General features: G+C 39.0%; 1 protein-coding gene across 1 annotated transcript in view; it reads right to left on the reverse strand.

Moving 5' to 3' along the window:
* The window catches only part of CLGN (calmegin), a 99,438-nt gene that overhangs the window by 61,904 nt on the left and 24,282 nt on the right, over positions 1 to 13,252 (reverse strand). The window contains exon 5 of the mRNA XM_053700824.1: positions 10,232 to 10,313. Within this exon, the coding sequence (XP_053556799.1) occupies positions 10,232 to 10,313 (82 nt within the window). The remainder of the gene's footprint in view (positions 1 to 10,231; positions 10,314 to 13,252) is intronic.

The raw sequence follows: 13,252 nt of genomic DNA on the forward strand, positions 1-13,252 counted from the left end.
ATTTGTCCTTTCAAGGAACTTGCAGACAAACATTTATCCAAACCATCCTGAAGAAACTGTAAAATTCTAGGAATTCTAAAAGAATGCTAAGAGAATTTATGAGAGGAACACCATGAAATGTAAGTCTTCCAAACTCGATAATAAATCTTTCTAGAAATAGATTTACGAACCTGTAACATAGTATTAATCACTGAATCAGAGAAACCTCTATGACTAAGCACTAGGCATTCAATTTCCATACCTTCAAATTTAATGATTTGAGATCCTGATGGAAAAACGGACCTTGAGACAGAAGGTCTGGTCTTAATGGAAGTGGCCAAGGTTGGCAACTGGACATCCGAACAAGATCCGCATACCAAAACCTGTGAGGCCATGCTGGAGCCACCAGCAACACAAACGATTGTTCCATGATGATTTTGGAGATCTTGGAAGAACTAGAGGCGGGAAAATATAAGCAGGTTGATAACACCAAGGAAGTGTCAACGCATCCACTGCTTCCGCCTGAGGATCCCTGTACCTGGACAGGTATCGGGGAAGTTTCTTGTTTAGATGAGATGCCATCAGATCTATTTCTGGAAGACTCCACATCTGAACAATTTGAGAAAACACATCTGGGTGGAGAGACCACTCTCCCCGATGTAAAGTCTGACGACTGAGATAATCCGCTTCTCAATTGTCTATACCTGGGATATAAACCGCAGAAATTAGACAGGAGCTGGATTCCCCCCAAACAAGTATCTGAGATACTTTTTTCATAGCTTGAGGACTGTGAGTCCCACCCTGATGATTGACATATGCCCCAGTTGTGATATTGTCTGTCTGAAAACAAATGAATGGTTCTCTCTTCAATAGAGGCCAAAACTAGAGAGCCCTGAGAATCGCACGGAGTTACAAAATATTAATTGGTAATCTCGCCTTTTGAGATTTCCAAACCCCTTGTGCTGTCAGAGATCCCCAAACAGCTCCCCAACCTGAAAGACTCGCATCTGTTGTGATCACAGTCCAGGTTGGATGAACAAAAGAGGCCCCTAGAATTATACAATGGTGATCTAACCACCAAGTCATAGATAGTCGAACATTGGGATTTAAGGATATCAATTGTGATATCCTTGTATAATCCCTGCACCACTGGTTCAGCATACAAAGCTGGAGAGGTCTCATATGAAAATGAGCAAAGGGGATCGCGTCCGATGCTGCAGTCATGAGACCTAAAACTTCCATGCACATAGCTACTGAATGGAATGACTGAGACTGAAGGTTCCGACAGGCTGCAACCAATTTCAAACATCTCTTGTCCGCTAGAGACAAAGTCATAGACACTGAATCTATCTGGAAACTTAAAAATGTTACCCTTGTCTGAGGAATCAAAGAACTTTTTGGTAAATTGAATCTCCAACCATGTTTTTGAAGAAACAACACTAGTTGATTTGTGTGAGATTCTGCAGAGCGTGAAGATTGAGCAAGTACCAAGATATCGTCCAAATAAGGAAACACCACAATACCCCTCTCTCTGATTACAGAGAGTAGGGCACCGAGAACCTTTGAAAAGATTCTTGGAGCTGTCGCTAGGCCAAAAGGAAGAGCAACAAATTGGTAATGCTTGTCTAGAAAAAAGAATCTCAGGAACTGATAGTGATCTGGATGAATCGGAATATGAAGATATACATCCTGTAAGTCTATTGTGGACATATAATGCCCTTGCTGAACATAAGGCAGAATAGTTCTTATAGTCACCATTTTGAAAGTTGGTATTCTTACATATCGATTCAAAATTTTTAGATCCAAAACTGGTCTGAATGAATTTTCTTTCGTTGGGACACTGAATAGATTTGAATAAAACCCCAGACCCTGTTCCTGAAATGGAACTGGCATGATTACCCCTGATAACTACAGGTCTAAAACACACTTCAGGAAAGCCTGAGCCTTTACTTGGTTTGCAGTGATGCATGAGAGAAAAAATCTTCTTACAGGCAGTCTTACTCTGAATTCTATTCTGTACCCCTGATAGACAATACTCTGAATCCATTGATTTTGGACCGAATTGGTCCAAACATCTTTGAAAAATCTTAATCTGCCCCCTACCAGCTGAGCTGGAATGAGGGCCGCACCTTCATGCGGACTTGGGGGCTGGCTTTGATCTCTGAAATGGCTTGGATTTATTCCAATTTGAGGAAGGCTTCCAATTGGAAACAGATTCCTTGGGGGAGGGATTAGGTTTCTGTTCCTTATTTTGTCGAAAGGAATGAAAACAGTTAGAAGCTTTAGATTTACCCTTAGGTCTTTTATCCTGAGGCAAAAAAAACTCCCTTCCCCCAGTGACAGTTGAAATTATTGAATCCAACTGAGAACCAAATAACTTATTACCTTGGAAAGAGAGAGATAGCAATCTGGACTTAGAAGTCATGTCAGCATTTCAAGATTTAAGCCACAAAGCTCTTCTAGCTAAAATAGCTAAAGACATAGATTTAACATAAATTTTGATGATATCAAAAATGGCATCACAAATAAAATTATTAGCATGTTGAATCAAGTTAACAATAATAGACAAATCATGATCCAATACTTGTTGCGCTAAAGTTTCCAACCAAAAAGTTGAAGCAGCTGCAACATCAGCCAAAGAAATTGCAGGCCTGAGAAGATGACCTGAATATAAATAGGCTTTCCTTAGATAAGATTCAAGTTTCCTAACTAAAGGATCTTTAAAAGAAGTACTATCTTCCGTAGGAATAGTAGTACATTTAGCAAGAGTAGAGATAGCCCCATCAACTTTGGGGATCTTTTCCAAAAACTCTAAAGTAACTGCTGGCAAAGGATACAATTTTTTAAACCTTGAAGAAGGAATAAAAGAAGTACCAGGCCTATTCCATTCCTTAAATCTGTAGGAGCAGAGAAAAGAGAGGCGCCTTATGGGACAGTATCGTGGTGTAACGGCAGAGACAGGAGACAGCACAACACAGAGGGTCAGGGTACTCACAAAGGTATTGGCATAAACGTATGCCACACTAGACAGGACGGAACCTTAGTCGTCCGCCAGACGGTCCAATGGAAGGATAGATCCGGCACTCCAGGGTCCAATCCGCAGCAGCGGGAAGTCAAAGCGTCAGAGGCACACAGCGTCTTTTTTGTCAGTTCATTTTCTTTGTTCAGAAGTTGATAGAAATGTATAAATAATGAAAACGATACTATTCAGGTCACATAAGTTATTCTTCAACACCTAATACTTGATACAAAAAGTGTGGCTATGCAACATGCTGGATTCCGAATCATTCAGTATACACGTCTGCCAGCTATAATTATGCGAGCACTAGCAAATTTACAGAAATTTAATATGTGCCTTTTTAAGATACATGTTCCTTAAAATGAAGTGTCAGTATAAAAAAATCATTCAGGAACTGGAAAAACCTCTGGAATAACCACAGGAGGTTTATAAACAGAATTTAAATGTTTACTAGTTTTAATATCAAGAGGACTAGTTTCCTCCATTTTCAATGTAATCAACACTTCTTTTAACAAAGAACAAATATACTCCATTTTAAATAAATAAGAAGATTTGTCAGAGTCAATATCTGAGGCATGATCTTCTGAACCATATAGATCCCTATCAGAGAAGGATAATTCATCATGTTGCCGGTCATTAGAAATTTAATCAACTTTATGAGAAGTTTTAAAAGACATTTTACATTTATTAGAAGGCGGGATGGCAGACAAAGCCATCTGAATAGAATCATAAATAAATTCTTTTAAATTTACAGGTATATCTTGTGCATTAGATGTTGAGAGAACAGCAACAGGTAATGAACTACTACTGATGGATACATTCTCTGCATGTAAAGTTTATCATGACAACTATTACAAACCACAGCAGGAGATATAACCTCCACAAGTTTACAAAAAATGCACTTAGCTTTGGTAGAACTGTTATCAGGCAGCAGGGTTCTGACAGTGATTTCTGAGACAGGATCAGATTGAGACATCTTGCAAATGTAAGAGAAAAAAACAACATATAAAGCAAAATTATCAATTTCCTTATATGGCAGTTTCAGGAATGGGAAAAAATGCAAACAGCATAGCCCTCTGATAGAGAAAAAAGGCAAGAGGCATATAGGAATGGGGTCTTAAATAATGAAAATATTTGGCGCCAAGTATGACGCACAACAAACAGAAAAATATTTTTTGTCGCCAAAAACGTCCGTAAATGACACACTTGCGTCACAGATGATGCAACCTTGTGAAGGACTCGGCATCGACTAAGGCGCCGGAAATTACGAATTTGCGTCAACAAACGTAACTTCGCGCCACAAAAAATCTTGCGCCAAGAATGACCTCAATAAACTTTAGCCTAATTCTGCCCGCGAATTTAAAAGACAGTCAATTTGAAAATGAGACTATACCCCAGATAAGAAATTATTTTTTCCTAAAAAAAAGCATTTCCCAAATGAAACTGACAGTCTGCAAATGGAAATATACTGAATCATGGCAAATATAAGTACAATACATATATTTAGAACTTTATATAAATACATAAAGTGCCAAACCATAGTTGAGAGTGTCTTAAGTAATGCAAACATACTTACCAAAAGACACCCATCCACATATAGCAGATAGCCAAACCAGTACTGAAACGTTTATCAGTAGAGGTAATGGAATATGAGAGTATATCGTCGATCTGAAAAGGGAGGTAGGAGATGAATCTCTATGACTGATAACAGAGAACCTATGAAATAGATCTCCCATGAGGAAAACCATTGCATTCAGTAGGTGATACTCCCTTCACATCCCGCTGACATTCACTGTACTCTGAGAGGAATCAGGCTTCAAATGCTGAGAAGCGCATATCAACGTAGAAATCTTAGCACAAACTTACTTCACCACCTCCATAGGAGGCAAAGTTTGTAAAACTTAATTGTGGGTGTGGTGAGGGGTGTATTTATAGGCATTTTGAGGTTTGGGAAACTTTGCCCCTCCTGGTAGGATTGCATATCCCATACGTCACTAGCTCATGAACTCTTGCCAATTACATGAAAGAAATACAGTAGATTTGCATTAACAAATGCATGATAAAAAGACAATGCAATAGCACTTAGTCTGAGCTTCCAATGAGTAGTAGATGTTTTTTCTGACAATTTTCAGTTATGTCTATTTCCACTCCCCCTGTATCATGTGACAGCCATCAGCCAATCACAAATCCATATATGTATATTCTGTGAAGTCTTGCACATGCTCAGTAGAGGCTGGTGACTCAAAACGTGTAAATATAAAAAGGCTGTGCACATTTTGTTAATGGAAGTAAATTGGAAAGTTGTTTAAAATTGAATGTGCTATCTGATCATAAAAGTTTAATTTTGACTTCAGTGTCCCTTTAATCACCTATGATTAGGTGATTATTAATGTTTAGCATGTAGTAGGCCTTAATCACCTAACCACCCCCCATATCTGTATGGGGATTACTTAGGTGATTATTAATGTTTAGCATTTAGTAGGCCTTGATCACCTAGCCACCACCCCTACCTGTATGAGGGTTGATTAGGTAATTAGGTTATGGCAGCATCATGTCTAGATAATAGTTTGTGTAGGTGTTAATGGAAGTAAATGTTTTGAACATCGGGCCTGAATCACTTCTTTGCATTTTCATGGGAATTTGTCTCAGATTCAGCAATGCATATGATGGGGGGTAGTTATCAAGCCGTCTACTTTTCTGGCTTCGCCGGCCCAATACGTCCGCCTAAGCTCGCCTACCTTCGCCGCCGCGGACCTTGAATACGTTCGCCTAAGTTATCAAATAAAGCTGTCAAAAAGCCGCGGGGCGATAAGCAGCGGACTGTGACAGTTATCACTCATCCGATCTCGCTGCCCTTCGGCTTTTTCCCAGCTTTATTGCTAGCCTGTCACTAAGCACTCACACTAAACTACACTGTTCTACCCCCTATACCGGCGCCCCCGGAGCCCCCCGCAACTAAATAAAGTTACTAACCCCTAAACCGCCGCTCCTAGACCCCGCCGCAAGTCTTATAAATGTATTAACCCCTAAACCGCCGCTCCTAGACCCCGCCGCAAGTCTTATAAATGTATTAACCCCTAAACCGCCGCTCCCGGACACCGCTGCCACCTACAGTATACCTAGTAACCCCTATCCTGCCCCCCTATACCGTCGCCCTCTATTATAAAATTATTAACCCCTATCCTGCTGATCCCGCACCTCTCCGCAACTAAATAAATAGTTTAACCCCTAAACCGCCGCTCCATGAACCCGCCGCAACCTATAATAAATTTATTAACCCCTATCCTGCCCCCCACTACGCCGCCGCCACTGTAATAAAATTATTAACCCCTAAACCTAAGTCTAACCCTAACCCTAACGCCCCCTAACTTAAATATTAATTAAATACATCTAAATAAATTAACTCTTATTAACTAAATGAATCCTATTTAAAACTAAATACTTACTTATAAAATAAACCCTAATATAGCTACAATATAACTAATAATTATATTCTAGCTATCTTAGGATTTATATTTATTTTACAGGTACCTTTCAATTTATTTTAACCAGGTACAATAGCTATTAAATAGTTATTAACTATTTAATAGCTTACCTAGCTAAAATAAAGAGAAATGTACCTGTGAAATAAATCCTAACCTAAGTTACAATTACACCTAACACTACACTATACTTTAATAAATTATTCCTATTTAAAAATAAATACTTACCTGTAAAATAAACCCTAAGATAGCTACAATGTAATTAATAATTATATTATAGCTATCTTAGGATTTATATTTATTTTACAGGTAACTTTGTATTTATTTTAGCTAGTTAGAATAGTTATTAAATAGTTATTAACTATTTAATAACTACCTAGCTAAAAGAAATACAAAATTACCTGTAAAATAAATCCTAACTTAAGTTACAATTAAACCTAATACTACACTATCATTACATTAACTAAATAAATTAACTACAAATAACTACAATGAAATACAATTACATAAACTAACTAAAGTACAAAAAATAAAAAAAGCTAAGTTACAAAAAATAAAAAAATAAGTTACAAACATGTTAAAAATATTACAACAATTTTAAGCTACTTACACCTAATCTAAGCCCCCTAATAAAATAACAAACCCCCCCCCAAAATAAATAAAATCCCTACCCTATTCTAAATTACATAAATTTCAAAGCTCTTTTACCTTACCAGCCCTTAAAAGGGCCATTTGTGGGGGCATGCCCCAAAAAGTTCAGCTCTTTTGCCTGTAAAAGAAAAATACAACCCCCCCCAACATTAAAACCCACCACCCACATACCCCTAATCTAACCCAAACCCCCCTTACAAAAACCTAACACTAATCCCCTGAAGATCATCCTACCTTGAGTCGTCTTCACTCAGCCGAGCCACCGATGGAACTGAAGAGGACATCCGGAGCGGAAGAAGTTAATCCTCCAAGCGGCGCTGAAGAAATCTTCCATCCGATGAAGTCATCATCCAGGCGGCGCTGAAGAAGTCTTCGATCCGGCCGATGTCATCTTTAAAGAGGCGCTGAAGAGGTCTTCTATCCGGGCGAAGTCATCTTCCAAGCCGGGTCTTGAATCTTCCTTCCGCCGACGCGGAACCACCTTCTTCACCGACGGACTACGACGAATGACGGCTCCTTTAAGGGACGTCATCCAAGATGGCGTCCCCTCAATTCCGATTGGCTGATAGGATTCTATCAGCCAATCGGAATTAAGGTAGGAAAATCTGATTGGCTGATGGAATCAGCCAATCAGATTCAAGTTCAATCCGATTGGCTGATCCAATCAGCCAATCAGATTGAGCTTGCATTCTATTGGCTGATCGGAACAGCCAATAGAATGCGAGCTCAATCTGATTGGCTGATTCCATCAGCCAATCAGATTTTTCCTACCTTAATTCCGATTGGCTGATAGAATCCTATCAGCCAATCGGAATTGAGGGGACGCCATCTTGGATGACGTCCCTTAAAGGAGCCGTCATTTGTCGTAGTCCGTCGGTGAAGAAGGTGGTTCCGCGTCGGCGGAAGGAAGATTCAAGACCCGGCTTGGAAGATGACTTCGCCCGGATAGAAGACCTCTTCAGCGCCTCTTTGAAGATGACATCGGCCGGATCGAAGACTTCTTCAGCGCCGCCTGGATGATGACTTCATCGGATGGAAGATTTCTTCAGCGCCGCTTGGAGGATTAACTTCTTCCGCTCCGGATGTCCTCTTCAGTTCCATCGGTGGCTCGGCTGAGTGAAGACGACTCAAGGTAGGATGATCTTCAGGGGATTAGTGTTAGGTTTTTGTAAGGGGGGTTTGGGTTAGATTAGGGGTATGTGGGTGGTGGGTTTTAATGTTGGGGGGGGGGTTGTATTTTTCTTTTACAGGCAAAAGAGCTGAACTTTTTGGGGCATGCCCCCACAAATGGCCCTTTTAAGGGCTGGTAAGGTAAAAGAGCTTTGAAATTTATGTAATTTAGAATAGGGTAGGGATTTTTTTTATTTTGGGGGGGTTTGTTATTTTATTAGGGGGCTTAGATTAGGTGTAAGTAGCTTAAAATTGTTGTAATATTTTTAACATGTTTGTAACTTATTTTTTTATTTTTTGTAACTTAGCTTTTTTTATTTTTTGTACTTTAGTTAGTTTATGTAATTGTATTTCATTGTAGTTATTTGTAGGTAGTTTATTTAGTTAATTTAATGATAGTGTAGTATTAGGTTTAATTGTAACTTAAGTTAGGATTTATTTTACAGGTAATTTTGTATTTCTTTTAGCTAGGTAGTTATTAAATAGTTAATAACTATTTAATAACTATTCTAACTAGCTAAAATAAATACAAAGATACCTGTAAACTAAATATAAATCCTAAGATAGCTATAATATAAGTATTAATTACATTGTAGCTATCTTAGGGTTTATTTTACAGGTAAGTATTTATTTTTAAATAGGAATAATTTATTAAAGTATAGTGTAGTGTTAGGTGTAATTGTAACTTAGGTTAGGATTTATTTCACAGGTACATTTCTCTTTATTTTAGCTAGGTAAGCTATTAAATAGTTAATAACTATTTAATAGTTATTGTACATGGTTAAAATAAATTGAAAGGTACCTGTAAAATAAATATAAATCCTAAGATAGCTATAATATAATTATTATTTATATTGTAGCTATATTAGGGTTTATTTTAAAGGTAAGTATTTAGTTTTAAATAGGATTCATTTAGTTAATAAGAGTTAATTTATTTAGATTTATTTAATTAATATTTAAGTTAGGGGGCGTTAGGGTTAGGGTTAGACTTAGGTTTAGGGGTTAATAATTTTATTACAGTGGCGGCGGCGTAGTGGGGGGCAGGATAGGGGTTAATAAATTTATTATAGGTGGCGACGGTGTAGGGGGGGCAGATTAGGGGTTAATACATTTAATATAGGTTGCGGCGGGTTCAGGGAGCGGCGGTTTAGGGGTTAATACATTTATTATAGTTGCGGTGGGCTCCGGGAGCGGCGGTTTAGGGGTTAATATGTATAGAGTAGCTTGCGGTGGGCTCCGGGAGCGGCGGTTTAGGGGGTAATAACTTTATTTAGTTGCGGCGGTGTAGGGGGGGTCAGATTAGCGGTGTTTAGACTCGGGGTACATGTTAGGGTGTTAGGTGTAGACAGCTCCCATAGGAATCAATGGGATGTCTGTCAGCAGCGAACTTGTACTTTCGCTATGGTCAGACTCCCATTGATTCCTATGGGATCCGCCGCCTCCAGGGGTGGCGGATTGAAAACCAGGTACGCTGGGCCGGAAAAGTGCAGAGCGTACCTGCTAGTTTTTTGATAGCTAGCAAAAGTAGTGAGAATGTGCCGCACTTGTGTGCGGAACATCTGGAGTGACGTAAGAATCGATCTGTGTCGGACTGAGTCCGGCGGATCGAAGCTTACGTCACAAAATTCTACTTTTGCCGGTCTCGAGCCTTTGATAACTAAGGCGAATCAGCCTCGCCACAAATACGCTGCGGAATTCCAGCGTATTTGAGGTTGACGGCTTGATAACTACCCCCCGATGTGTATAGAGTGCAGTGATGTACTGCAGCTGCTTTTTCTCACAATGCATCACATTTGAGTGCAGTTTTATGTACATTATCAAATAAGATGATATGAGATGCTGAGATGCACAGCCACATGAAAAAGTGTGGGGGGGGGGGAGATGTTCAATAGGGGAAGCATGCTACAGAAGTATAAAGAATGTGACACACCAGATTTAAGTAGCTGGTTTCAGAGAGAAGCTTAATGTATGCGCCCCCACAATCAATGCCATCTTGAAAATTGACCTCATACCTGGAAGACAAAGAAATAAGGATAGAAAGCATTAGTAGCATGTAATCCCCTAATACTAGTAGATGAATCATGATGCATTTAATGCATTTTGGCAATGTATGACAAGGGCAGTGTGACATCAAAGCTATAATTTAACATAACTCGAATCTCGCCAACTGCATGCACTCTTTCTACTCTTTCACACACATTAACACATTCACACACACAACCACACATACATTTACACACATACACACCTACACACACTCACTCATACACACACACTTGCACTCACAAATACACACACACTCGCACATTTACGCATACACCTATACACACACACACTCACACACGCATACACCTACACACACTCACACACGCATACACCTACACACACACACTCACACACGCATACACTTACACTCACACACACTCACACACGCATACACCTACACACACACACACTCATATACTCATACACCCACGCACACACCTACACATACTCACACATTCACACACACCTACACGCATACCTACACATACTCACACACTCACACACACGCATACACCTACACACACACACACACTCACACACGCATACACCTACACACACACGCATACACCTACGCACACACCTACACATTCACACACACCTACATGCACACACACATACACACCTACACACACACACTGGTATCTAGATATTATGCTCCCTCCTAGCCTCTGGTTATTTGCCTGCCTTACAGAAATGTGGTTTTGATCAGTCTCTAAAACTGCCTGATCAGCTGCTTAAGAATCTGTAGTATTACTAGGTCAGGTGCACATTTTCTTTTATACAACACAGGCGGATATGTTTAAAAAATTAGGTCCAAGAACAGTGAAGTATAAATCTAACACTTGGTTTTACTTTGATTTATGTAACATGTACCATCTTATTCATATCACGTCTACACAGGGTCGGCTCCAGAACGAATGAAATGGGGGGGCATTTTTTTTTCACGAGGGGGCACACATTTAAAAAGCATGTATGAGAGTCAAAATAAGAGCAGACCTACTGTGGCAGTCCAGGGGTTACATTTATCAGATCTCTGGCTGTGCAGGAGTTATATTTGTTTATATTTCTGGAAGTGCACCGGTTACATGTGTCATATCTCAAGGAGTATAGGGGTTACATTTATAAGATGTCTGGCAGTGCCGCAGCAGTTACATTTACCAGATTTATGGCAGTGCAGGGGTTACATTTGTCATATCTCAGGAATGTCTCCCACATATGACACAGCCAGTGGACACTGTTTGCATGTGTAGCTCTACCAATGACCCTACTAATGATCAAATAAGCTTGAGTGCCAAGCAGTACATTACTTGTACAGATATTATTAATGATATTTACCAGCACACACACAGCATATACAGTATGTATTATATATATATATATATATATTATATACCCACACACACATATATATATACACACATACACACAGTATATATGTATATACATATATATATATATATATATATATATATATTTATATATACACACACACACACAAACAATATATAAATATACACACAGTGTGTGTATTGTTTGTGTATGTATGTGTATATATAATATATATATATATATATATATATATATATATATATATATATATATATATATATATATATATATATATATATATATATATATATATATATTATATATATATATAATAAAACAACCTTGGGGACAAATAGGAGATGTTTTGAAACATGTAAATAATAAACATAAGGCTATTTCACTCATTGACCCACAGCTACATTTGAAGTGTGTGTATTTTAGCACCTATAATCTGACACACATTTTACACTGATCACTGCAGATAAAGCAGGCACAATGCACACTTGTTTTGTGTGACCTGCAGAGGGGAAACCAAGGAATTCCCAATTTGCTTTTTTATCTGTGACTGCCAGGATATAAAGCCCAATAGGGAAGGGATACTACTCTCACACACACATTGGTTATACGTCTGTGTTTTCCCAAAATTATTTCTGCCTTCCCTCTCACTGACTGTTAGCTTCTCCCAGCACTTCCTGCAGAAGTCTGATGATATCATCATCTCACTTCAGCTCTGTAGTAAGTGGGCTAGCAGGAGGAGGGGCAGTGCAAGTCCTAGGTTAACTGTGAGAGCACCAGCAGGGAAATGCAACTTTATTTGTTATCTGGTTGTAAATAGAGGAGAGTAAAGAGATTATCTGGGCCCTCCTAAGTGGCGGATCTCCAGGGTCCAGTGGATGCAAATGGTTTATGCGACATTTGGGACCCTGGACGTTCCGTCACTTTTAAAATGTAAAAAAAATAAAAAAAAATTTTTAAATCACAGCATTCCATTTGGGTGGGCATTGCCCCCCAATGCCCCCCCTTAGAGCCGACCCTGCGTCTACATTGTGTGGGGATCGCTACTTAGGAGACACCCTTGTAAAGTTTGTGACAGACATACATACACACGAGAAAGGGAAGACTGTGCTGATATGACAATTTAGTGGATAGCCTAATAGTTAAAGAACTGTTTTATATTACAATCTGAGTGTCAGCTTAACTCTGAAAATGTGGGTTTTCCCTCTGCCCCAGAGAGGCTGGAGTGTATTCTGCAACATTCTATACTATGAATGCTTGATCAGTGCAAGAATTAATTAGTTAAGGGCTAGATTACAAGTGGAGCTATAATTTATTGTGCACCCGCAAATGGGCAAAAGGGCAAATTCATTACAAGTGGCTGGTTATTGCTACCGCAAGCTCACGGTTGCAATTAGTGCTCAAAAAAACCTCTGGTTAATTTTTTAAATGTTCCCCAATTGCCCCCACCAAAAATGTGTGTAGAGGCTTTTTAAAAAAATAAAAAGTATTAGCATTTTTAATTTCTAAAAAAAACTGCACAAAGCAGTTATCAGGGGTTAAAGTTGGCAGGTGTAGGGTG

This window comes from Bombina bombina, chromosome 2, assembly GCF_027579735.1.
Source record: "Bombina bombina isolate aBomBom1 chromosome 2, aBomBom1.pri, whole genome shotgun sequence".
In the NCBI taxonomy this organism is placed as follows: domain Eukaryota; kingdom Metazoa; phylum Chordata; class Amphibia; order Anura; family Bombinatoridae; genus Bombina; species Bombina bombina.